Genomic DNA, 27,717 nt, shown 5'->3' with positions numbered 1-27,717 from the left:
GGGAACAGTTTGGGGATGACCCCTTCCAGTTCCCAACATGACTGCACACCAGTGCACGAATCAAGGTCCATAAAGACATGAATGAGCAAGTTTGGGGTGGAGAATAGGGATGAGCTCTGGCACGTTCGCACACGCCACGTGCTGAGCCCGTGTTGTGGTAGTCACAGGCAGTGAGACATTTCCCAATATCTACAGCGCGCATTGGGGCAATGTCTCACTGCTTGTGATTAGCGCAGCGCTGCGCAGACTTCCTGGCGGGCTCTGCACTTGGAGTGTGCGAACACGCCAGAGCTCATCCTTAGTGGAGGAACTTGACTGGCCTGCACAGAGTCCTAAACTCAACCCAATAGAACACCTTTAGGATGAATTAGAGTGGAGACTGTGAGCCGGGCCTTCTCGCCCACATCAATGCCTGACCTCACAAATGCTCTTCTGGAAGAATGGTCAAACATTCCCATAGACACCCTCCTAAACCTTGTGGACAGCCTTCCCAGAATAATTGAAGCTGCTATAGCTGCAAAGGGGGGCCAACTCAATATTAAACCCTACAAACCAAGACTGGGATGCCATTAAAGTTTATGTGTGTAAATACAGATGTCCCAATACTTTTGGTAATATAGTGTATTTTTTATTTAGAAAAAAACAAACAAAGAAAAAATAAATAAATATATATATATGTATATATATATATATATATATATATATATATATATATAATTCTTTAGTATCACTTTAAGATCTGCTATGTGCCTGGAAAAATGAAACAAACATACAGCAGGTGTTATCCTTGGCTGTAAAAGTCCTTACATGTGACTCATTGCCATGTTACAGGTTATCATGTCTTACAATACATGGATTTATTACACATAATCAAACAACTCAGATTCTGCACAGTGCTCAGCAGTCTGAGGATTAGGTCTCCCCCAGTCACATGACTGCAGGGTCAGCTGACTAGTCTCGAGGGGTGGAGGAGAGTGCTTGGTCACTGCTGACAGTACACAGATATATAGATATATATATACATATATACAGGACAGAGCTGACTGCACCCTGATCACCATGGAGAGCCTAGTGCTGGCTGTACTGCTCCTCTGTACTGTGCTCCTACCAGGATCAGCTATAATCAGGTATGTGTGGATGATGGATGATCTTGTGTAACTGTACATTACAATGGGGTGTAGGTAACATGGTATTTATTAGCTCATTCTCTAGATCCATGCTAAATAATACAATTCTAGCTATATAGATTTTATACATCTAGGTCCCTCCCATGTTATTTAATTGAATATAATATTAATGCTTCAGCACTGCACATTGTGCTAACCTGACATATAGTGCAGATCATAGGAGTACAGAATTATGTATTCTCCAATAAGTAGCATGCTGTAGATTGTATTATTCCATCTATGTAGAGTTCATGTATTTAAACAATGTACACAGTGATTTACATAGTGTGACATCAGGGAGCTTACAATCTAATGTTCCTTATGCCTGGTACATATGAGATTATCAGATGAATGATTGTCCGTGTTCCTCCCCCCCCCCTTTTTTTTTCCCATGCTAATCTTGTATCGAAATTGAAGAGGTTACTAAAGTTCCGAAAATTCTTTTAATAACATCTCTTAAGTGATGTAATGTATTTTTGTATGATAATAACCTGTACTGATTAAATGAAAATCGAGCAATCTGGTATCGTATGAGAAAAATGTTTATGTGTGTGTCCCATTGGATAATATCAGATGAACTGTCATGATCTGCTCTCACAAGCTGTGTTCATGAGCGTTCCGACCAGCGGTATTTTTTGTACAATTTTCTGATCGAGTGTATGGGTCATAACTCACATACCATGGGCAATTAACCTGCCAGCATGTCTTTGGAAAGTGGGAAGAAACCCATGCCAGCACATGGAGAATAGGGATGAGCTCAGGCGTGTTCGCATGGAACACGTGCAGAGCCCGCCAGGAAGTCTGCGCTGCGCTAATCACAGGCAGTGAGACATTTCCTGATCTCTGCAGCCGCACATCGGGGGAATGTCTGTCTCACTGCCTGTGATTAGCGCAGCGCTGGCTTCCTGCTCATCCCTACATGCCAGCACATGGAGAACATGCAAATTCCATGCAGTTGGTGTCCCCCAGCATGTTAGACCCTTTTCACACCACACCCCCCATAGCTTGGGCGGTAAAACGCTGCTATTTTACCGCCGGATTTGCGGCGCATTTTGGCCGCTAGCGGGGTGCTTTTACCCCCGCTAGTGGCCGAGAGAGGGTTAAAACTGCGGGCAATACGCCGCAATAGCGGAGTTTTGGCGGTGGTATTACAGCGCTGCCCCATTGATTTCAATGGGGAGTAGTGGTGGAGGAGCGGTAAACACACCGCTCCAAAGAAGCTGCTGGCAGGACTTTTCCCCCGACGTCCTGCCAGCGCACCACTGTAGTGTGAAAGCCCTCAGGCTTTCACACTACAGACAATGGTGCAGCTTTTTTAGGGCGGATTGCAGGCGCTATTTCTAATGCTATAGCACCTGCAAAGCGCCCTGGTGTGAAAGGGGTCTTAAGGATCAACCTCAGGCATACAGCTAAATACTAAGATGAAATACATACAATATATGACAGCTATAGTCCTGTCTAACAACTTTAAGATTTACACAGCTCTGCCACACATCACATCTGTCTAGTTGGGGTGGAGACTTGATTTTCCTCTGCTGGATATCAGTAACACATATGCCCTGTACGCCGATCGTGTGTGAGCTCCATCTGACTTTTTCCATCAGAATTTCCGACACACAAAGTTTGAGTGCAGGATCTAAAATTTTCCGACAACAAAATCCGATCGTTTTAAATTCCGATTGTGTGCAGACAATTCCAACGGACAAAGTGCCACGCATGCTCAGAATAAATTACCAGACGAAAGCTATTGGCTACAGGCCCATTTATTGTCCTGTTGTACGTGTTCTACGTCACCGTGTTCAGAACGATCGGATTTTCCAACAACTTTGTGCGACCGTGTGTATACAAGACAGGTTTGGACCAAAATCCGTCAGAAAAAAATCTGACAGATTTTGTCGTCCAAGTCCGATCGTGTGTATGGGGCATTACAGGTCTTGTCCCTCCCCCAGCCTATGACTGGACAATGAAAGTAGGATGGGCAGCCTGAGTTCATCTGCTTTCTTCTCCTACATGACTGTTCAGTGCATTGCAGCACATCTGATTGGCTGCTTGTGCTACTTCTCCTCCCCCCAATCTGAGCTCTGCTGTACAAGGACTGCAAAAGGCTGATAGCAAATTAACTTAACATGCTTACACGCTCCTTCACTTAAAAATATAAATGTAATGATGTATTATTGGATATGGTGGTGCAGTAATCTGCGTCTTTGTGTATCTGCCTGGAGTTCAGCTTTAATGCTTTAAAGCAATTTACTTCAATTTCCCAATAGAGAGTTGGCTTACAATAAGTAGTTGGTGGCCATAGCATGACACATATTCCTGCAACACATCCAAAGATACAGTCATGCCAATTCCAGCTGCGGTGAGCCAGCGGTAGTGGGCAATGTGATGGGCATTTCAGTAGCATGGCATCTCACTGTACCACACTTCTGGGGTGAGTTGAAGTGTGAATTGGACACGTAAAAAAACAGTTGTTTTCTGTGTGTCCTAGTGATGCCCTACAGCCATCCAGTGCGGTAAAAGGCAGGTCACCACATTATGTGGGAATAGGGTGCAAAGCTAACTTGAAGCACCTCTGGCAAGCTGTCTGTGTTTGGATCGCTTTTCAGAGGAGTTTGACAGGAGGCAAGGGGGGCTTTTGATTGCCATACCAACTTGCATTGCATATAGTTGAGGGGCAGTTTGGCACATCTCTATTCACTTGCATGGGTCGTATTTGGCAGCAGAACAGTTTTGCTGCATGAGCAACTAAAAAATGCACTCAGAAGAGTATTTTTCATTAAAGACTCTTTTGAGTGCCTTTTCAGTTGAATTAAAAATTCCTTCATACGCTATCAGCATTCCAACCATTTGTTTATCTGTCCTTATCTTTCCATGCACTTAGAGCTCCCACTCCTCATACCTTTTCTGCACTGCATTCAAGATAGTGACAGTTGGCTTTTACATAGGAGATAAGACAATTGCAATTTATTTATTTTTTTTACCAAAAATATGTAATGTATGTATGTAAAACAATACTCATCGGCCTAAACTGAGGAAAGAACATTTTTTTATATATATTTTTTGGGGGATATTTATTATAGTAAAAAATAATGCGCTTTTTTTCAAAATTTTCACTATTTTTTTGCTTATAGCAAACAAAATAAACCGCAAAGGTGATCAAATACCACCATAAGAAAGCTCTATTTGTGGGGGAAAAAAAAGGACATACATTTTTTTTTGGGAGCTACGTCGCACGACTGCGCAACTGTCAGTTAAAGTGACGCATTGCCGAATCGCAAAAAGTGCTCTGGTCAGGAAGGAGGTAAATTCTTCCGGGGCTGAAGTGGTTAAAGTAAATGGGACTGTCAGTTAGTCAACAGCGGGTCAACCGAGCAGCTGCTGCAGGACAGAGATGACAGTTGCTCTTTAAAAATTTATGATTTAAATCAAATCCACCCTGCGGCCAGCTTTAGAAAAAAGTTACCTGGAATTTTTATGGAGGGAACAAAATGCATGTTAGAGGAGCAGCAAGCAGGAATTCTATGGAAGGCCTTATTTACCTGGACAGAGTTTACCATACCTCCTGAATCTGCTTGACAAGTGGCTAGGAGGTGATATGTTGCCCCCTCCCCCACCCAAATGTCTGTTTTAGCCAATGAAAGCCTAATTCGCTTGAATGGATCATGTTTGGACACGGTTTCACCTTCCTAATGTGACCTGCCGTATATGTTTTACAGCACCGCAGCAATGTGTACTAACATGGCGCTGACCATGGCAACTTGTGGATGTGGCGACAGTAAAAGCATGGATCATCCGTCTGAATTATTTTTATTTTTTTTTATTTGCCCCCTGGCCGCACATGTCGGCAAGCCTAATGCCGCGTACACATGATCAAACAATTCGGTGGAAAATCCGCCCGTGTGTGGGCTCCGGCGGACTTTTTTTTACCCAAAAGTCCGGTGGACTTGGAAAGTAGTTTTGCACCAAAATGTGTCCACTGGACTCGAAGTCCGGCAGACAATACGGCCGTGTGTGTGCTAGTCCACCGTACTTTTGAAATGAACAGACTTTCCTACGCACTGAGAAAGTCCATTCATTTTGAGCGCGGCTCCTGGTAACCGGGACTAGCGAGGGAAGCGTCTCTGGCCCTTTCACCTGGTATGGACTTCATGAGGAAGCCCTACGCTGAAAAAATGGCTTGAGGGTCCCCTCCCTAGGTCCATATCAGACCCTTATCCGAGCACGCTACCCGGCCGGTCAGGAAAGGGGGTGGGGATGAGCGAGCGCCCCCCCCCCCTCCTGAGCCTTACCAGGCCACATGCCCTCAACATGGGGGGGTGCTTTTGGGTAGGGGGGGCCGCGTGCCCCCTCCCACCGCAAAGCACCTTGTCCCCATGTTGATGAGGACAAGGGTCTCTTCCCCGACAACTCTGGCCGTTGGTTGTCGTGGTCTACAGGCAGGGGGCTTATCGGAATCCGGGAGCCCCCTTTAATAAGGGGGCCCCGGATACCGGCCCCCCACCCTATGTGAATGAGTATGGGGTACAATGTACCCCTACCCATTCACCCGCTATCTTCTGCTCTTTTGCTAGCTCTTTTACTAGCGGAGGAGCCCGGCTTTCTTCTTCGCCGCTGTCCGGAGTCTTCTTCCGACTTTGGGGGTCTTGTCCCCCTCTTCAGGGGTCTTGTCCCCCTCTTCGGTTCTTCTTGCCGGGCCTCCACGCCTTCTTCTAGCTCTTTTACAAGCGGTGGCCCTGGTCTTCTGTCGCCGCTGTCTTCGCCACCTTCTGTTCTTTTCTTCTTGAGCTGTTGACTCGTCGCTGTCTCTGGCCACAATGACAGGGACGCAGCGTGCGGCGACTTATATAGGGACATCGCCGGGTGTCCCCGCCCATTATGATATCACAGTCCCAGCATCCTCCCATGTTGAGGGCACACGGCCTGGTTCGACTCAGGAGAGGGGGCGCTCGCTCGTCCCCCACCCCCTTTCCTGACCAGCCGGGTAGTGTGCTCTGATAAGGGTCTGATATGGACCTGGGGGGACCCCCACGCCTTTTTTTTTCGACGTAGGGCTTCCCGTTTAAGTCCATACCAGGTGACGGGGCCAGCGACGTGTCAATCTTGCCACCGAAGGCGGCGACATTGACTTCTTTCGCTAGTCCCCGGCTACCTGGAGCCGCGCTAAAAATGAACGGACTTTCCTCTGTATGCGTGGGCAAGTCCGTTCATTTCAAAAGTATGGCGGATAGTCCGGCGGACATAGTCCAGTGTGTGGGCAGGTCCGCTCGTTCGGACAGTCCGGCGGACTTTACGGTGCTTTGTCCGCCAGACTAAGTCCGCCGGATAGTCTGATCGTGTGTACGCGGCATAAAGGAAACAAAAGTTGTGCCTAAGAAGGCAGGCACCAAAGGGCCTGTCACCAGTATTGCCTGTGTCTCCCTGGAGCTGATCTTTTCCTCAGTATTGACTTGCCATGTGTTGTTGTCTTTGTGGAGGCGGCCATCTTGGTAGATGAAGGGCTTTACTTTCACATATCTGACCCTCCAGTACAGAGAATAGTAAGCAGCACTGTATTGAGATGAAAAGGAATCCTCTACCGAGGAAGCACAAAAACTGCCACGCTGATGTCCTGAAAATGCAGATTGGTGGGGTGTCATTATATAGTATATTCAATAGTCACTGGCCCCCAAAGAGGTTGTCGCCCACTCTGACTTTTGTATACTGGTTCCATATCAGTAGCTGAAGTATTAAAACCAGGGACTTCCAGATAAGTTAGACATCTATTACGCCACGTTTCAGGGAAATACACACATATATAAAAGGTTCACTTCCTCCTGTGGGGGTGTTACTGACGTTTGTTGTTACACCAGCAATAAAGATTATCTTTCCAAGTAGAGGGTATGTCCTCATGATGGCTTATTGTAATGATATCCTGAAGAGTCCCTTTCTTTGGTCAATACATTAAGACATCTAATATATAAGACATCTAATATAATATTATAGAGCATATTTGTTCCCCATGTTTAAATAATAGGATCGGTCCTTAAAAAAAAAAAAAAAAAAAATATATATATATATATATATATATATATATATATATATATATATATATATATATATATATATATATATATCTCTTCACACAGGTAGCCAGGAGGTGGTAAAAACAGACCGCTCCCCATCTAAAGGGTAAAATACAGGCACAAGAGGCTGTGGCATGATGCGGCCATGATGCTTCTGGAAACGTACTTCTGCAACACCTTAGCCGAAGAAGAAGAAGCTTCAAATGCGCTTCTCTGCTCACCACAGTCACAGTATGATGGATACTCGCTCCGGGCCTGTACGCAGGACATCCGGAGAGGTGACCTGGCTATTTGAAGTGTTTTCATTTTTCATGAAAAGGGGAGCTTGCCATTTAAAGGGGCATTCTGGCCAGGAATTTATTTATTTTTTAAGTCAGCAGCTACAAACACTGTAACTGCTGACTTTTAATAAGGACACCTACCTGTCCAGTGATCCCGTGATGTTGACCGCCCCGAGGCCGTTCCGTCCATCGGATCGGCTGTCGGCGCCTCCATCTTAATGAAGGGAAACAGGCAGTGGAGCCTTGCGGCTTCACTGCCCATTTCCTACTGCGCATGCGCGAGTCACGCGGCGCTTTGTGAATGGCCCCGTTGTTTTCTGGGACACACACAGAAGGCAACGGGGTCACTCACCGAAGAGGAGGAAGCGCCACAGAATAGGAAGAGGCAGGAAAGAAAGTCTGCCTAGCAACAGCGGTTTGAGGTAAGTAAAAAAAATAAAAATATTTAATTTTTTTTTTTTTTTTAAGATTAGTAATGCTTTTTTTTTTTTTTTTTTTTTTGGATGGCCCTCCACTTTAAGGTTCTTGTGAGAGAGGACTAACAAAATCAAAAACCCTCCAAATGAATCAGTAGGTAGCATTGAAAAGCCTTCTTTAGCCTCTTACACACGGTACTGATCAGGGTGGATTTGATTTAAATTAAGTTGATCTAAATTACGATTTAAATTTGCTAATAAAATGACTTGATTTAAATTAACTTTATTTTAAATCATAATTTTTAAAGAGCAACTGTCATATCTCCTGTCAGCAGCTCCTCCGCTGACCCGCTGTTGACTCACCAATTGTCTCATTCATTTTAATGGGACGGCTGGTGATGCAGGAGTGACACAACAAGATGAGGGACGTGGTCGGCAGCAGGTGAGTGGATGCCCGCTAACAGGCGCTGCCATCATGGATCTGAAATGACAGGTGCTCTTTAAATGTAAGGACTCATTCTTGCTGGTAGTTAGACTCTTTATTATTTGCAAACAAAATGAAGATTTCCTATTTAGAATAATTAGCTGTCAGGTTAGTAAAACAGCGATACCAGAACCGATTCAGTCATACAGTTTGTAGTGTACATAGATTTTCAAAACAATGGGATAAGGAAATATTCCTGAATTTTGTTTTATCTCATGGTTACTGTGAAATTGTGTGAATGTATCAATGCAGTGCATGTTATCTCGGCTTGCAGAGCTTGGATTAATTGAATGAGTTTGCCAAAAATTTAAATACTGCAAAATATACAGCCTTATGCTACATAACTAAGCTCCATTCCATGCTGAATAAACTAAATTATTAATGTTTCTTAAATAGAAAATTATCTTTTAGATACATTTTTACTCCATAAGCATTTTATTAAAATAAATTTGCTTCAAAATCAAAAAAATCTGATTTTAAATTTTTAAAAAATCTGATTCGTTTTATTTTTTTACTCAATGATATGCAGTGCTTGTTTACGCACCTGTGTGTACAGGCACCGTGTAAATAATGGGCTGCATTTTAGATCAGTAAGAGAAAAAAAACGCACTGTACTGAGCTTTTTGAAGCTGCAATGTGCAAGAGCACTAAGGGCCTAAGTGGGCACAGCCATGTAAATCATTGCTTTGTGCCCCAATGGCCAAATGCACATTCAGTGCAAATAAAGCCCAATATTATGCAAATATGAACAGTCCCCATTTGTAGAGAAGCTTGTGTGTTTGTGAGTGAAGGTGTAATCTTAGTATAATGCAACATACTGCCAGTCTTGAAAACTATTTATATTCCAAGGTCAGGAGTCTGGATCCTTGTCCTCGCTGTTAGCTGTAATGTACTATATGTGGGCACTACCAGGAATCCTAATCATGGTTTACTTCTGGGACCGTTCACATATTGATTAATAGAAATGTTCGGTCAAATGGATACAGGGCAGTGTGGCTTGGCGGTAGGTATACATTAATGGGTGCCCGCGGTGATTGGTCATTTCCTGGGCCAGTACTAATAAGATCTGCTGGGCAGGTTGCCCTGTGTGGAAATACTGTGCCATGCAAACTTCATTTAACTATTTGAGTTCCCCGTCCTTTTTCTCCTTACATTTTCTTGGGAGTATTTTTTGTTTTTGGGGGATTGGCAATGATTTAGTTCACCACGCCTTATACTTTTTTTTTTTTTTTATCATTTTGTAGTCAATCCTAATGTATTATATATTGATTTTTTATTTTTATTTTTTTCAAGGGCACACAGGGCTTTAATTTGGTAGCAAATTTGAATACATCTATCATCTCCTTGCTTTTTTGGGTATCAATAGTATAAAATGCCAAATGGATTTTCCTGTAATTTTCCCCAATATAATGTTTACTTAATTTGTATTCTCCCATATTCTGCTGCAAAATATAATCAACATAGTCTGATCATTAACATACAATCAAATTAGTGTCCCTTTTATTTAACATAGTGGGCTTTAGAAGACATGGTGTTATGCTTTTATTTTAACTGCCAGTGACATTTAATTCACTATGCACCACAGTGCAGCTGTCTTTCTCAGGCAGTGCCATGCCAAACATAAACCAATATGTTGTTTCAGTACAAGACCTACGAGTGCCTCTTCCACCGGGCCTGCCTTGAGTGTAGCTGAGCAGTCTTTGCACATATCTTGCTATTATCTATCTATCTCTCTCCCCAGTGCTGCCAGGCGGAAATGCTAACCACCGTGCTACCCCTATCAGGCTGACCCTATATTCAGTGCTTTCTAAAACCTAATTAACTATGGTGTGTGTGTGTGTGAGATATATATATATATATATTACACACACACTTTTTTTTTTTTTGATTGGTATTTACTGTAAACGAGCAATGAATTTCTCCTTTCAGGATACCGCTGACAAAATTCCCTTCTATACGGAGAATATTTTCTGAGTCTGCTGGGGATTTGAAGAATCTGATTGGAGAAGAGGGCTACAACAAATACTACTCTGGATTTCCACCAAACGGAGGTCCCACACCAGAGACCCTGAAGAATTATCTGGATGTAAGTATAATGCTACTGCTTATTATGCCAAACTTATTCTCATTAGTCCTCATTGTATAGTAAATGGCTGTGTGTGTGTGTGTGTGTGTGTGTGTGTGTGTGTGTGTGTGTGTTATATAGTGTATGTATGGGACTTATGCTGGCAATACAGTATACAATTTTCCTTTTTAGATTTACCAAAACCATATGATGAGGTCAAACCTAAACACTTTCAATTTGTATGCAATCAGGCAGGCCATGGCAGTACACAGTTGAAAGGTAAATAATTATAAAGGAAAATTGTAAAATGTATGGCCAGCTTTAGCGACTGATACTTCTGCATTGCAGTATTCATCTGTATAGAGTTTGTGAGATCTTTGTAAATGGTTTAGACACATTAAGATGTAAGTTTTTCCAATGACTAGACTGCTGTTCTAGATTGGTGATGGTGGTATAGTGCTACTGATCATGCCAGCGAGCCCATTGCTGTGTATCGCTCCTTGAGCAATTGAAATTGATTTATAACGTAGGTAGCTAATGCTCAGTAGTACAAGAAGCCAGTGTCTAAAGACTGGCACCCCGAAGATTAACAAAAAAAGGTGCAATGTTGTGAGCTCTCTGAACATTCTAAAATAGGATAACGCTTTTATTTTTTTTTACATTTTTTTTAGTGTGTGGTTCTTGCCACTACTAGTTTGACGTAATTGAAAACCTTGTGGTCACTGATCCAGCACAAGCAGGCTGATTCAGAAAGCTATTGAAACATCAGAAAACCTGATGAGCATAGCTGTGCCAGGTCAGTGACTAAAGTATTGAGGTAAGAGGGTCAACGATACAGCCAGAAACTCTGCATTTTCAGGAGAGCTCAGCAATGTCAGAATCCATGTTTCTCTCCTGACAGGTTTCATTTAAGCCAGGAACGTTTGAGCATGAACTAGATTTTTCAAGAGATAAACTAGAATTTTGCTGCATCTACAGTTTTACCAATATTGCATTTTAACACCTCATCTACCCTTGTCTAGGCTCAGTACTATGGTGAGATTGGCATTGGAACTCCTCCACAGACATTCACAGTAGTGTTTGACACAGGATCATCTAACCTGTGGGTACCCTCTATCCACTGCTCCTTGCTGGACGTTGCCTGCTGTGAGTAGCACTTACTTCCCTAATGCCGCGTACACATATCCGGACTTTCCGTCAGAATGAACTCTGACGGACTTTTCAATGGCGTTCCGTTGAAACGGACTTGCCTACACACGATCACACCAAAGTCCGATCGTTTAATGCGATGATGTACAACGGGACTAGAAAAGAAGTTAAATAGCCAGTAGCCAATATCTGCCCTTGTGTCGCCGTTGGTCCATCGGACCTGCATACAGACGAGCGGTTTTCGCGATAGGAACTGGTTCCGGCGGAACCAGTTTTATTTCTAAAGTCCGTCAGATTTTTCGACGGAAAAGGTCAGATGAAGCCCACACACGATCATTGTCTGACGGGTTTGTTCTGTCTGAACTTTGCTGTCAAAGTCCGGTCGTGTGTACACGGTATTACACAAATATAATTAAAGCCTTAACATGGTATTTCCACTTCTCTTTCTATATATTATTGATTATACATGTGCCTAATGTTTTTTTTTTTTTTTTTTTAATAGAAAGTATTGTTTTCTTCTTTTCTAGTATTACACCACAAGTATGATTCTTCCAAATCTTCCACCTATGTAAAGAACGGTACAGAATTCTCCATCCAGTATGGCAGCGGGAGCTTGTCTGGGTACCTGAGTCAGGACACTGTGACGGTAAGATCTAGAAGTAGACTCCCATCTGGTCTAGAGAAGAATCTGTTGTCATTGTTTCTCATTTCTTGCTCATACCAGGAAATCAAATTCCAGAGGTCCTTGCACCAGAACTGGTTGGATAATAAGAAAAGAATCTGGTTGTATGGGTAACACATTGGGGTTGATTTACTGAAACTAGATAGCGGAGAATCTGGTGCAGCTGTGCATGGTAGCCAATCGGCTTCTAACTTCAGCTTATTCAATTTAAGATTTTGACAAAAAAAACCTGGAAGCTGATTGGTTTCTATGCAGAGCTGCACCAGATTTTGCACTCTCCAGTTTTAGTAAATCAACCCGCTTTCCTTAAAAACCCAGGACAATTCTATTTAGAAGTGTTCACTGTTAACTCACAATCTTTCATTACCTCCTAATCTCTCTCAGATTGGCAACCTTGCCGTGAAAGAACAGCTTTTTGGGGAAGCCATAAAGCAGCCTGGTGTTGCCTTTATTGCAGCCAAATTTGATGGGATATTGGGCATGGCGTACCCACGGATCTCTGTTGATGGTGTTCCACCCGTGTTTGATAATCTCATGCAACAGAAGCTGATAGAAAACAACATATTCTCCTTCTACCTAAATAGGTGAGATGTGTAAATGTTTTGTATGACATTTCAACCCATGCGTGGCATTGACATGTCTGCAACTTATTCCTATTTAATATATCCTTTCTGATCTAATCACTCTGATTACCCCGTGTGTGTGTGTGTTTGTTGGCTACGGACTGGCAAGTACCGTTACTGTTTGATTTTGGAGGTAAGAATATTGTACTATACCAGGGGTGTCCGACATTTTGACCTTCCTGGGCCACATTGGAAAAAGAGGAATTGTCTTGGGCCGCACATAAAGTACACTAATAAGGATAGGCGATGAGCAGTTCTTCCTGTGGCCCTCAGTGGGTAGGTGTGGCCGCTGGCACCATGCACTATAGTGACAGGTCGCCAGCAGCCGCACCTATTCGCAGCACTCTGCACAGCCAGCAATTACCTGCAGGTAATCGTCTGGGCAGAGAGTTGAGAAAAGAGGCGGCCGTTGGCAACCTGTCATTATAGTAAACAGGGCCAGCAGCTGCACCTACCCACTGAGAGCTGCAGTAACTGCCACTAAAATTGTCACCAGCCCTAATTGCTGGTGTGAATGTAGCCTATGTATGTGCTGTGTATGGAGGTAGAGGAAGGGCTGTTGACATGGGGCTTTCGGGGGAGGGGGCGCAACTGAAATTGGTGGGGGGTGGGGGGAGCAGTAGTGTCCCTATGTGTGGGCATAGATTGGATCCAAAAGTTAGTATATTGAAACATTAATAGCCACATTAGTTCAGGTATTTTGTGATTCATTCAGGCCTCCCCAAAGCCTGTGGAAATCGAAGATGAAGCACATTTCTGTCTATTATGGGGCCTATATTTACCAAAACATTGGACTGATGCAAAGAAATGGCAAGATTTAAATCCCCTGTGCACTGCGCCCTGCACAGCCTGCCTAGACGTACAGTGAGTTTTGCTGTAATTCAATGGACACAACAGTGTCAGACAGTCCTAAATGTGTGCATAGTGAAAAGTGTAAACGTTTCCGCTTATGTCTACAACAGGAACACCTTTAGTAGATTGGAAAAACCCAATGCATGTTCTAGTTCTCCTTCATTGGGCAGAGCAATGTATATCTCCTTTACTCTGCAGCAATAAGCGTCCCCTTTTCTCCTTCCAAAGGAAAAGCTGTGGGTGTCACTCTTTAGGTGCACCCGGCAAAGTGATTGCTTTTATTCCATTATGTTCTTTAGAGATGGATGGCTCCCTTCATCCTCGCTGTGCAGAAGAATGGCTTTAATTAATTCTTTTGTTAAAGTGGTTGTAAACCCTTACAAACCACTTTGACCTACAGATAAGCCTAGATTAAGGCTTACCTGTAGGTCCAAGAAATATTTGCCCGAAAACAGGCACCGCTGTCTACGGCGCATGTGCCGTAGACAGCGGCGCGCAGGCGCACTGAGCGCGGCATTCTCAATGACGGAGCTGCTGCGCGTGTCGGCTCCCGTGCGCATGCGCGGGAGTGACGTCATCGCGGCTTCGCCGAATGACAGCGGCGGAGCTGCGAGACCCCACCAAGAAGATGGATGTGGCGGACTACAGGGGACAGCGGCGACTTCGCTGGCTCCTGTGTCAGGTAAGTGACACATAATGGACTACTATGCGATGCATAGTAGTCCATTATGCTTTGCCTTTGCAGGGAATGAAAGAGGAAGTAAACCCATCAGGGTTTACTTCCTCTTTAAGCCTAGGCTACAGCACACAAGATCTAAGTGACAATCTCACAATTTCTACAGGAAGGATACAAGATAGCTGACAGGGTAGATTAGTTTAGTTGAAAAGCTTTGTGTTTTTCCACCTGCTATATATAATGGGCATATTCAGGACTCTTGCACATGGTTGTACATTGCGAAGTACAGTCGTACAAAGTAAAATCCTTTTGTTGTGGCGCCCAGGAACCACAGCTGCAATGTAATTTAGCCCAGTGACTTTTTGCAGAATTCCCTGTGCGCAGCTGTAAAATTTTTAAAATATGTTTCTGCTGTGGCCCTTAATCACATGCTAACATGTTTCTACTTTTTGCCTGAGGAGGATGTGTTTGTAAATGGTGGCGGATGCTATACATAAATGATTATCTTTTGTTTTGGCATGAGATCTGCTGGGAGCCCAAATAACATGGGCCTGGGACCTAAAAGTAAATTCTTTTTATTTATTTTTTATTTTTTTTCCTTTAGGGACCCGGAATCTCAGCCTGGTGGTGAGCTTTTACTAGGAGGCACAGATCCTAAATACTACACGGGAAATTTTAACTACCTCAATGTTACCCGCAAAGCATACTGGGAAATTCATATGGACCAGTAAGTAGCAACATTACTTTCCTTTTTTGTTGTCTCTTTTCCTGCAAATGTGATATACTGTATTTTTGTTTTTTATCATATCTGATGTTCATTATCTTGATTAAAGAGCCATTTTCATTCTTTTGGTTTTTCCAGATCTATTGATAGTAGCATGCTAGATCATTAACCCACACAAATGCTAATTTCCTACATATGAAAGCCTTTTTCAGCGTGTTTCAAGTGTTTTTATGCAATACAATCATAACATTACATAAAAGCAGGTATCCTCACAAACGAAAAACCACCTTTCGAAAATTATTAGCTTGGATAGCAATTGGGTGACAATATAATATCCGGCACCTCATCCCTATTGTATATGAAATGAAGCAACAGGGTATTTTTATGGGATTATAGCGGTGCTCATAGTCAGAGAAAAACACACTTTATACAAAGCCACCGAGTCCACAGATCTATGGAGGGATGGCTCTGTGCACAGGGGATACAAGCGGACCAGGTGACACTAATATTAACAAGGTATACTGCAGGGGCACCATGTATAACTGCAGTAACCGAGAGTTGGTACTAACATGAAACTACCACTTCTACCATGAAAAAACATTGCAATGGTCGCCCCGGCAATCCAGACAATCCAACTTTGTGGTGATCTGCAAACCCCTGAAGAAGCCAATTATGGTGAAAACATGTTGGGATCCAAAACCATGCTCTGACAACCTTTCTTTCTTTCTTTCTTTCTTTCTTTCTTTCTTTCTTTCTTTCTTTCTTTCTTTCTTTCTTTCTTTCTTTCTTTCTTTCTTTCTTTCTTTCTTTCTTTCTCTACTTCCATGTGTGTACAGTTCCTCACAAAAGTGTTACACCCCTCATATTTTTGTAAATGTTTTATTGTATCTTTTCATTTGACAACACTGAATAAATTACACTTTGCTACAATGTAAAGTAGTGAGTGTACAGCTTGTATAACAGTGTAAATTTGCTGTCACCTCAAAAGAACTTAACACACAGCCATTAATGTCTAAACCATTGGAAACAAAAGTGAGTACACCCCTAAGTGAAAATATGCAAATTGGGCCCAATTAGCCTATTTCCCCCCCCCCCCATGTCGTGTGACTCATTAGTGTTACAAGGTCTCAGGTGTGAATGAGAAGCAGGTGTGTTCAATTTGGTGTTATAGCTCTCACTCTCTCATACTGGTCACTGGAAGTCCAACATGGCACCTCGTGGCAGTGAACTCTCTGAGGATCTGAAAAATAGACGTATGAGTGCTGCCAGCATTGCCGCAGAGGTTGAAGGGGCGGGGGGTCAGCCTGTCAGTGCAAAGACCATACATCGCGCACTGCATCAAATTGGTCTGGATTGCTATCGTCCCAGAAGGAAGCCTCTTCTAAAGATGATGCACAAGAAAGGCCGCAAAGTTTTCTGAAGACAAGCAGATAAAGGACATGGATTACTGGAACCATTTTCTGTGGTGAGACCAAGATAAATGTATTTTGTTCAGATGGTGTCGAGTTTGTGTGTCGGCAACCAGGTGAGGAGTACAAAGACAAGTGTGTCTTGCCTACAGTCAAGCGTGGTGGTGGGAGTGTCATGGTCTGGAACTGCATGAGTTCTGCTGGCACTGGGGAGCTACAGTTCATTGAGGGAACCATGAATGCTAACATGTACTGTGACATACTGAAGCAGAGCATGATGTCCCCCCTTCGGAGACTGGGCCGCAGGGCAGTATTCCAATGTGATAACGACCCCAAACACACCTCCAAGACGATCCCTGCCTTGCTAAAGAAGCTGAGGGTAAATGTGAAGGACTGGCCAAGCATGTCTCCAGACCTAAACCCTATTGAGCATCTGTGGGACATCCTCAAAGGGAAGGTGGAGGAGCACAAAGTACCTTTTTTCCTAATCAATATACAGCTATCATATTCCCCAGCTTTTTCCCAGTCTGTCTGCAGGGAAACATAAGCAGGAGTAGCTGCTGGTTACATGTTCAAAATAAAAAAAACTGCCTGGAATACAGGCATACCCCACTTTTAAGTAACACCAGCTTGTTCATTTAAGCTTTGGTAATAAAACCTGGAAGCTCATTGGTTGTATAGAGTAAAAATAAATAATTAATTATAATAAATTGTTGTACAAATATTTTTTTTTGGCAATACCATGGTGTGTGCAGATTTCTGCCAGTCAGTCTGTGTCACGTCCCTCCAGCCTGTGTCTTCGAATAAGAGGGAGGTGAAGCCTTCATAAATCTACATGTAATATCCTGGCCCCATTGTGTTTAGCTGGGTAGTGGTCATGGAGGAGGAGGGAGGGAGTGGACTGTCATTTACCACTGTGCATACGCCCTCATGTGTGCCTTTATAGTCACATGGGCTGCTCAGATGTGGTAGGGAGGAATTGTTCAGCGTAGAAACTCACTGAAAACTGAGCATGTGCAACACTGCTCTGCAAAATACCTAGTAATTTTTTAAAAGCCCCCTAGAAGTTGTATTTTTGCCTTGCAGAATTATTTCACCCACATTGCAGATTGTGATGTCTGTTTGGGTGCAGAATTTGACCGTTCCTAAAAATGGATTGACTGATCAGTCAAGTAACAGATCTGTATGTGTTGTGTTTTGCAGGATTGATGTTGGTCAAAAACTCGCTCTATGTAAAGGAGGCTGTGCAGCCATTGTGGACACTGGAACCTCGCTGATCACTGGCCCAAAGGATGAAGTTGTTGCACTGCAGAAAGCCATTGGAGCTACGCCTCTAACTCAGGGAGAGGTGAAGTACCATTAATGTGCACACCAACGTAAACGTACATGTGTGGGTTTTTTTTTATCCTCAACTGCACATTTTGACCGGCCAGTATAAGTGCAATGAGCAGATCAGAATATTATCGTGATCGCTAACTTGTAAAGTTCAAATATATTCATCAGATCTGTAATATATCTCTGTGACCTTGCATTGTAGATATTGGGGATACATTTCCTATCTCCATATGATTTAAAATCGACATATACCAATCAGCCATAACATTGCAACCACTGATGGGTAAAATTAATAACATTGATTATCTTATTACAATGGCACCTGAAAGTGAGTGGTAAATATTAGGCAGCAAGTAAACATGTTGTCCCCGAGATTGATATTGTTGTGAGCGACTTTGACAAGGGCCAAATTGTAATGGCTGTGCCAGGGCCGGGACAAGGGGTGGGTAGGAGAGGCAGCTGCCCTGGGCACTGTTGTATCATATGAGGTGGATGGGCAACAAGAAGAGATGGGGGGCGGCCATTTGTGCTGGAAGGAGGAATTTGGGGGGGGAGAGGGGCGGCATGGGGTAAGAATTGTTCTAGGAAGGGTGTGTAGGGACAGAATATATGTATGTGATACTTACTATCTATATCATACTAATGTATTAATTGTAATTTAATATTCTAAACACTGATAGTGCATTGTGTGTACACAAGTCCGTCGCCCAAAAGCTCACTCATGCTTGGGATCAAGCAGAAGGAGCCGCACTGGCTAGTGAACTTCCCTTTTCTCGGCTTGTTGTACATCACCGCATTCTCCCGTTCGGAATTGTTGGCCAACATTTGCGTGACCGTGTGTATGCAAGACAAGTTTGGGCCAACAACCTTCGAACAAAAATCCATTTTGTTGGCAGAAAATCCAATTGTGTGTATGCGGAATAAGAATGACAATTGCCTGGTGATGCAACACCGTACCCAAATTTTTTTTTTTTTTTTACTTTTTGCTAAAAATTAAAAATGAAAATTTTGAAGAAAAACAAACAAAACAGTTATAGTTTGTTATGAAATTTTGCAAACAGGTAATCTTTCACCTTCATTGATGTGTGCTGATGAGGCGGCACTGGTGGGCACTGATAGATGGCACTGATGTGTACTGCTAGGTTACACTGATGGGCATTGGCAGCACTGATGGGCATTGATAGGTGGCACTGGTAGGTGACACTGGTGGGCACTGGTTGTCGACATTGCTATGCACTGGCAAGTGGCACTGGTGGCACAGATACTTGGGTGATGTCTATCCCTCTTCGGGACTGTTTTCCCTCTGACAAAAACCACGCCATCAGTGCGAGCAGAAAAAAAGCAGATTACTGATCTTTTGTTTACATCACGTGATCATCTGTCATTGGCTGACAGCTGATCACATGGTAAGGGACCGGGAACAACCGCTTACTCTGATCAGCCGAGTCTCACTGACTCGTGATCTCAGAGCGTGCTGGGCACACAGGCAGCTCATGCACGGGAGGATGTCTATTGACGCCCCCCCCCCCCCGACAATTAAGGCCCGCTCTGTAGCTGTCATTTGGCTATAGCATGGATGGGAAGTGGTTAAGCATGATAATAATTAATGTGTGGAAACATTCTCCATTTTATATAAGTAGTTAAGGTGGCCACTTCAACCTCTGTGATTCTTGGGGACTTTCCTGGTATTTGTAATATATAAGAGGTTGATATTGTGGGGGGGGGGGGGGGGTAATTTTACCATTGGTATGTCGTATGTATGTAGTTAAGATAAGGAGATGTGCCATATACACATGTTGCTTTTGATAAGAAACCTTATAAAAAGCCTTCCTGATATCAGATCATAGCATGTGCTGATGCTTGTAAAAGGTATGCTCTCCACGGTGACAAAATATTAATTATGGACTCGTATCACGTATGAAGGCTGATCTGGAGTGGGGGGAGAAGATGTGTAGTTGGAAGGGAATCTTTTGGGGTAGAGGATTTGAGGGGGGGGCATTTGTAGGATGGGGCATAGAGATTTGTACTGGGAGAGGGGATTTCAGCAGTGGGGGAAGGTGTAATTTATGCTTAGGGGGTAATCATGCAAATTAGTGCTTAGTTTTGAGAACTTTGGGGGGGGGGGAGGGAATGGATTTTGCTGACCCATAATGCTCATCCATCTGGGGGGCGGGGTTTACGGGCTGGGTGGTGTATGGACACAGGTTGGCATGTTCGCCCTGGGCTCTGGAAGACCTTGTCCTACCACTGGGATGGACAACTGGGTCCAAGAAACTCCAGAACTGCAGCTCTTGTTGGATGTTCCTGGTCTGCAGGAGTCGGGATCTACCAGAAGTGATCCAAGGAAGAAAAACCAGCCTTGATGTTAGCGCATCAATCATCATGACACCATGGGTGATATGATGTCAGGATGGTATTGAAGCACATTCTTTATATTATTACATTGTAAAATATAATAAAATAGTTCAACTCACCGTAATGCGGCTTGTCACTTGCCACTGTAGTCAGCCAACAGATGCAACTTGTCACTGTAGCCTGCCACTGCAGCCCCCAGATGCAGCACCAGATGCAGCTATTGGCTCAACAGGGCCGTTGACATGGTTCCCTGCTATGAAAATCTCTCCATGTAAGCCAGGGGTCCCCAACCCCTGGGCTGCAGCCTGGTGCTGGTCTCCAGTTTGAAGCCAGACCACGATGTAGGAGGTGAGCGACGGGCAGACACAGACTCAGCTTGCTGACATCACCACCTGCATCATGGCTGTAGGGTCTCTGCATGTCAGCAAGGTGAGTCTGTGCTCACCTGCCGCTAGCCTCCTACATCGTGGTCTGGCCTCAAACTGGAGACCAGCACCGGGCTGCAGCCCAGGGGGTTAGGGACTCCTGGGCTTACATGGAGATGCACCAGAGAAAGAAGGCAAGCAGGCGGAAGAAGTGTGATTCTCTTGGCGGTGATCTGCTGGGAAACTTTGGATCCGATCCTACCATTCATGTGGATGTTATTTTGGAGTCCATGACTTAATGGGTCAGGGCTTTTGGCAGCAAAAGTAGATGCTACTCAATATTAGGTGCGTGGTCATAATGGTATGGCTGATTGGCGTGTGTATAGTGCAATTTGATAAACAAACCTGACCAAAGAATGAGAATTTAAAGCATGTTTGCCCCCCCTTTTAGGATTTGGTCTGCCCATGAGCTGGCAGTAAGTGCATTTTATTAGCCAGAAAGGCACCTTTATTGCAGCAATGTGATCCTGGCTTTACTTTTTTACTTGAGGTATATAAGGGTAAAACTAGTTCTGGTGAACTGGGGGCAGGAGGCCAGAGGATTCCCTTTTAAAGTAGGAGTTAAACTCCCATGCATTAATTTTACCTATACTAAGGCTTACCTATAGGTACTGTTATTATCTCCTAAACATGCACCGTTACCCAATTTGAATGACTTTTAGCTGTTCTTTAAAAAAAAAAAAAACGAAACACCCAAAAAGTAATACAAAGGTAATGGCAGACACCTAGGGGTCATTTATTTATTTGTATGCGTATTCCTGTTGTCGTAAAACCTAATAAAAAAAATCACTGTGCCAATGCCTTAGCATTTACATTATTGTATTGCAAATAATCCCTATACTGTGTCTAATATGTTTTCTCTCAATCATGGAAATACTTCATTATAGCCTCTATATGGAGCTGACAATCAAACACATTTCAGGGATTATTTGCAGCACTAAGACATTTGCGGACACAACTCCTGAGACCTTTGTAAAGCAAATTAGCAATTTTTTGTCAAGGATTTACTGGTACCTCTGCACCCATTAGAAAGATTTCTTCTCCCTTCCTGTGCGATCAGAAAAAGAGGAACAGCGCAGAAGTGGAGATGCAGAGAAAACAATAAAAAGCTCCTTTTTTAATAGTAGAGAGTAGAAGAGATAAAAAATGTGTCAGGTTCTAACCAAAAAAGTGATTATACTGTATACCAGTAAGCTCCTTTGAATTTAACGTTAACTTTATTGTGAATTCTGTTACTGATATGTAAAATTATCTTTCACAGTATATGGTGCAGTGTGATCAGGTGCCTTCTTTGCCTGTCATTTCTTTGACACTTGGAGGAAAAGCATATACCCTGACCGGAGAACAGTATACTATGAAGGTAAGAATCCCTTAGATTTACAAATCATACAAGAGTAATATTGATGATGATCTATGTAAACCAACAAATGATACAGCAGTGGTATGAATATTTGGGGCAAACGTCACCTGGGACTGAGTAGTACGTAGTGCTCCCTGGTAATACTAGGTTAATTTTCAAACCCGCTGCCCCTAAAATTTATATGACCTCTTTTACTTTTGTAATGTATTCTCTTTCATATTTAGCCCAGGTTCACACTGACAGCGGGAATGAAATCGTGTTCAGCTGAACTCGCACGATTTCATCCCCGCATGTCAGTCCGACTTCAGGGGCAATTTTAGAGATATATGTGCGGGATTCTGCACAGATGTCAATGAAAATCGCACCCTGAAGTCGCCAAATGAGTACGGAAACTACTTTTGGGGATTGGTGCGGAGCTGCAAAGTCGGCGTTGCACCGATTCGGACTGTGCCATTGCCAGCACTAGCCACAAATTTTGGCATGCGCATGATGGGTCAAATCGCATGCCAAATTGCTTCAATGTGAACCAGGGTTTAAGGACATTTTAGATTGCAACTTTTCTCTGTAAAAAAGGATTGATGTGATTGATTTAAAGCAAAATTAAACTGGGGGGGGGGGGGTGGGGGGGGCAGCCAGCCAGCCAGCCAGCCAGCCAGCCAGCCAGCCTTTCACACTAACATACTGATCGGGTCCTGAAGAAATACTGAAGTAATCCTCAGCTGATACTGTTCAAAAACTGACATGAAACGCTGAACAACTGAGTTTTCTCTTCGCAGGAAAACCTGAGATTCAATTCGCACCGGACATGTGTGAAACCAGCCTTAAAATACATCATTGAGATGCATACAAGCAGCATTGTGTTTATTAAATATTTTTGTATATAAGGGGAAAAAAAAGTTTTTGGTCATTGACATTGCCTTTAAAATCCCATTGTTGAGGTATTCAAATATTTAGCAGCATAGCCAATTTACTGAGTAGTTTAGTTTTCATACGTTTCAGTACTGCACCAGTCTCTGCTAATCCTTTCTTGGCTTTAATCTGGTGACCCTGCACTATATCTGCTGGTCAAGCTGGGACACACTGCTTGCTACTTATAACACATAGAAAACCTGATGTGAAGGAAATGTTAGCAGTAAAAAGATGCACACAATCCACAGGGAGGAGCCAGGAGAGCCAAAAGAGGAACCCGGGAAGAGGAGGATCTGGGCTGCTCTGTGCAAAACCATTACACAGAGCAGGTAAGTATAACATGCTTGTTATTTTTAACAAAAAAATGAGACTTTAATATCACTTTAAGCTTACAGGTGCTAGTGTAGTAGTCTATGCATTGGCCAGGTACTGCTACCCCTATAATGCTGAGAACATTGCATGTTTATCCGGTCTAATCACTTTAATTTCCCCTGCAGGTTAAACAGGGATCCCAATCTATCTGCTTGAGTGGATTTATGGGTCTTGACATTCCTCCTCCAGCCGGACCCCTGTGGATTCTAGGAGACGTCTTCATCGGTCAATATTATACAGTCTTTGACCGGGCTAATGACCGTGTGGGCTTTGCCAAGGCCAAATGATGGCAGCATCCTCTACAATCGCTGTACCTTTCCCTGGGTCATCTAATCTCCACAAGAACTCAATGCAATGATTATGTGCCTGGCTAAGGTTATTGATACATATGAAGTGATCCCCCACTGCGAACAGATTACAAATAGATAATTATTTATGAATATTCCAAGACCTCTGCAAACCTCTCCTGGTCAGCTTATTCTGGGGTGTGGGGATTAATTGTCTGAAATGGATTTCCTGAGGTACAGCTGTCCTTAGGGGTGTCTACTTTGTAAAGAACAAAAAAAGTCATGCACATTCAGCCACAACATTTACTAGATCTCTGCAGCAGTCAGAACCTCTAGCTGCTAACTCCTGTCTATGGCGAGAATAGTGCGCAGTGCGCACTATCCTGCACCTATTAACCTAGCCAAAGACATGGAATGGCATCAGTCTTTATACATACAGCACACAATGTTTTAGCTGAACATTTATATTTATTTAGTAATCCCTGATGCCAGCTTTATCTCAGGCAAGCAGAAGTCGCTTTATTGAAAACATGAATTCTGAGCGATCAGCTCCCACACCCCACACAAGATCGTTGGCCAGGAGGCCTATGCAAAGGTCTCGGTGCGTCATTTTGTATTCAACCATTTCCTGATATGACCCTTAAGGGCTATATTAGGTGACAGATCTCTCATGGTAGCCTTAGATGGCTTGCCACGTAATGCGTTGCTTGGCAGAATTTTTTTATTTTTTCTTGAATGACTGCCAAGTGTGTCACAGTCAACCACTTTACTGGAATGGCTCTTAAATGTTTCTGTTTGAGCAATTTACAATAATGTCTGAAGATAGTCAAATGAGGCAATGTAAATATTCATTTTAAGAGTAGAAATTTAATTTATTCATTCTAAGTAATTTGGATTGTTCTGTATAAAAATGTAGATGATTGTTTTAAAATATCTGGTGTCATAGCAGACAAACTATTGCGTAGAACAGATCAGTGCACTGAAATCGACTACTCCATAGACTGGTGCTGGGACTTGGGACAAGAAAGCGTTAGAAATATTTTAATAGTTTCAGTGTTACAAGCCATACAAACAAAGTAGGAGCTGCCATATACTAATTCTCAGCGTAATCCCAATCATTCTAAAAGAAAGCATTGTTCGTGGAGTCGGAGTGACTGTAGCTTATGCAGTTTTTTAGAGAAACAAGGACATATTTGTTTGCCTGTCTGATTCCTCTAACAAGATCAGACTGGCCATTTAGGAATCTATCACGTTTCTATAATATGTTCCTTTAAAGTGAATTTGTCTCCAAGAAAAACAAAAAGCTGTGTCTGCATTGATGTTACACTTATATCGAATAATTATGTGCTGTGTTCATACTTTCTGACTCTATGCAGCTGTCTGCGGTGGGAACAGAGATTAGTGGACCTTTGCTCAAATGGTAAAGAAAATCAAAATCCAAGAACAAAAATGTAATATATTGCAGCTAATGAGTCGTTAGATGTGGCAGCTGCATCCATTTTTTTTTTTCTACTGAAAAATATCTGTTGATCTTACTGGATATTCAGTGCCTTTGCAGCTTCTTGTGCATTTATCTGGATTCCTAAACAATGTTAGGCCGCGTACACACGGGCGGACTGTTCGCCCAACTTTGTCCGCTGAACAGTGTTTGGGCGGACAGTCCGCTCGTGTGTGGGCTTTCAGCGGACAGTTTCAGCGGACAGTTGGACGGACAAGGTTTTTCGGAAATTCCGAAAAACTGTCCGCTGAAACCTTGTTTGAGCGAACAGTCCGCCCGTGTGTAGGCTTGTTCGTCAAACAAAGTTGCGCGCATGCTCAGAAAGGATTTTCACGCCGAAAGCTATAATGCAGTGTATAGGACGTCGTATTTTTCGTCCCGTCGTACGTGCCGTTCACGTCATCGCGCACGGTTTCAGCAAACTGTTCGTTCGTCGTGTGTGGCCATGTCCGTCCATGCTAATTTTGAGCGGACTGTTTGCCGAAACTGTTGGACGGACAAAGTTGGGCGAACAGTCCCCGCGTGTGTACGCGGCCTTAGTCTTTTTAACCTGTCTGCATTGAACTACACAATTAAAGCCCTCCCCTTTATGTAATTGTATTCCAGTCTGGTTATGTAAGCCTGCAGCTCTGGCTGCGAGAGGAGAAAGCACCACCAACAGCTGGGCCATGGAAGCCTAGTGACCTTATGTCTCCCGGAATTCCTAGCTATTGTAGTGCTCCTTCTTCTCCCCTGCAGTTGCCACTCATTGCCACACAGGATCACGAGTCTGAACTGGAGTGGATTAAAAATAGGAAAAATAGGCAAGTATACATATCCTTCCTTTTTTACACGGGGTAGGCAGGATAGGTAGCAGGAGGGGAGGGGGCATTTTTAAGCCTGGTTAATGTTAGGCTAGAATTCCACTTTAAATTTGTTGTAAAAGCAGGTTTTTTTTTTTTTCATCTTAATGCATTCAACGCATTAAGATAAAAAGCCTTCTGTGTGCAGCAGTCCCCCCTCCCCCTAATATTTACCCGAGGTCCGCCTCTGTCCAGCGATGTCCACGAGTGTCTCAGCCATCTGAGATTCTCCTTCCTGATTGACTGAGACACAGCAGCGACGCCATTGGCTGCCAATGCTGTCAATCAAAGCCAGCTAGCCAGTCAGGAGAGGGGGTGGGGCCAGGTCGGGACTCTGTGTTTGAATGAATACAGGGAACTGTGACTCGTCTTGGGTGCCCCCATAGCAAGCTGCTTGCTGTGGGGGCACTGAACAGGAGGAAGCTCCAGCCTCGGACCTGAGAAGAGGGGAATAGGCTGCTCTGTGCAAAACCACTGCAACGGAGCAGGTAAGTATAACATGTTTGTTATTTGTATAGGGAAAAAAATGAGACTTCACAATCACTTTAAGTTAAAGCTTTGCCAGCGGTCTTACTGAGATGATAAAGAACAATTTTAGATTGCCAGAATATTTACTTTTACTGGAGAAAATGCTGCTCTGTGCTTCCTCTAGTTCATTCTATCATGTGATTTATGCTAAAAGAGTTTGGAGCAAAATTGTACTGCCAATTAACAGTATGAATTCAGAAAGTAAAAGCAGTTTCAAAATATGCACAGCTTTGCAACACTATGGGGGTTATATATAAAGATCACTAAAGGAATGTGACAAAAATCCACACAGCTCCAGCAAAACTTGACAAATTCTGTGTAATATAATTATCTGCTATGATTGTAAGCGCCATCTGGTGGCCATAATGCAGCTTTTTTTATTTTTATTTTTTTAAATACCTCAATAGGGGAAAAATGGATTATGGCCACTAGACGACAGTTATAGGGGAAAATTATATTACACAGTATAAGACAAGTTTCATTAGAGATGTGCAGATGTTTGTCACATTCATTCAGCTAACATTTTCTACATAGATTCCTTAGATTTTTGTTTATTTGTGACAAAGGTACGTTAGAAAAAGACAGCCTACCCAATATTATACAATCTTGTTTTCCTTTTTTTTTTTTTTTTTCAAAGTACCAGGGCAAAATGTAGCAAATGGAGATCCTTAAAGTTTAAGAGCGTTCTCTTAGAAGATGTACTATTTTGCACTATTTATTTACATGCACTAATTTGTAATGTACAATAGAACTCTGTTTAAGGGGATCAATAAATCAAAGATGTAATCTGCTGCTGTCTTGCCATCCCTGACTCTTCTTTTCACTCCTCATCAACATGCTAATGACGTTATTAATTAAAACCTTTCTGTTTTAATTAGATTGCCTTTTTTTAGATTCAGTGACATCTTCACTAGCTCTCCATGCTTCTTGTGTAAACTAGAAGAACTACCGTATATACTCGAGTATAAGCCGAGATTTTCAGCCTCTTTTTTGAGGCTGAAAGTGCCCCCCTCGGCTTATACTCGAGTCATCGCTGTCTGCCCGCTCGATCAGCGTGTCGAGCAGACAGACAGCGGCCATTCTGATTCAAAAGCCGCGCCTCCGGCTCCGCCTTCGCCTGTGATAGGCGGAACACTGAATTTCCCAGCAGCCTGTGTTCCGCCTATCACGGACGTCGTATCATCCTCGTACTACGGACGAGGATGATACGACGTCTG

General features: G+C 43.2%; 1 protein-coding gene across 1 annotated transcript; it reads left to right on the top strand.

Moving 5' to 3' along the window:
• The first annotated feature begins 901 nt into the window (after window positions 1–901).
• LOC143936192 (cathepsin D-like) lies at window positions 902–27,290 on the top strand. The gene is made up of 9 exons (XM_077460588.1): window positions 902–1,127; window positions 10,339–10,495; window positions 11,497–11,620; window positions 12,151–12,269; window positions 12,690–12,889; window positions 15,061–15,183; window positions 17,793–17,937; window positions 21,966–22,064; window positions 23,471–27,290. Exons 1-9 carry the CDS (start codon window positions 1,060–1,062, stop codon window positions 23,630–23,632), a joined length of 1,197 nt encoding a protein of 398 aa, XP_077316714.1. The 5' UTR covers window positions 902–1,059; the 3' UTR covers window positions 23,633–27,290.
• The last annotated feature ends 427 nt before the right edge of the window (window positions 27,291–27,717 follow it).

This window comes from Lithobates pipiens, unplaced genomic scaffold, assembly GCF_037356315.1.
Source record: "Lithobates pipiens isolate NorthernLeopardFrog02 unplaced genomic scaffold, aLitPip1_a1.2 Scaffold_10, whole genome shotgun sequence".
Taxonomy (NCBI): domain Eukaryota; kingdom Metazoa; phylum Chordata; class Amphibia; order Anura; family Ranidae; genus Lithobates; species Lithobates pipiens.
The sequence above is the reverse complement of the archived record's forward strand: the minus strand, read 5'-3'. Positions and strand labels throughout refer to the sequence as shown.

Coding starts and splice junctions, on each gene's coding strand:
- LOC143936192 (XM_077460588.1), top strand. CDS start 1,060: ATGGAGAGCCTAGTGCTGGCTGTACTGCTCCTCTGTACTGTGCTCCTA. Junction 10,496..11,496: donor CCCTGAAGAATTATCTGGAT/GTAAGTATAATG, acceptor ACCCTTGTCTAG/GCTCAGTACTATGGTGAGAT. Junction 11,621..12,150: donor CTTGCTGGACGTTGCCTGCT/GTGAGTAGCACT, acceptor CTTCTTTTCTAG/TATTACACCACAAGTATGAT.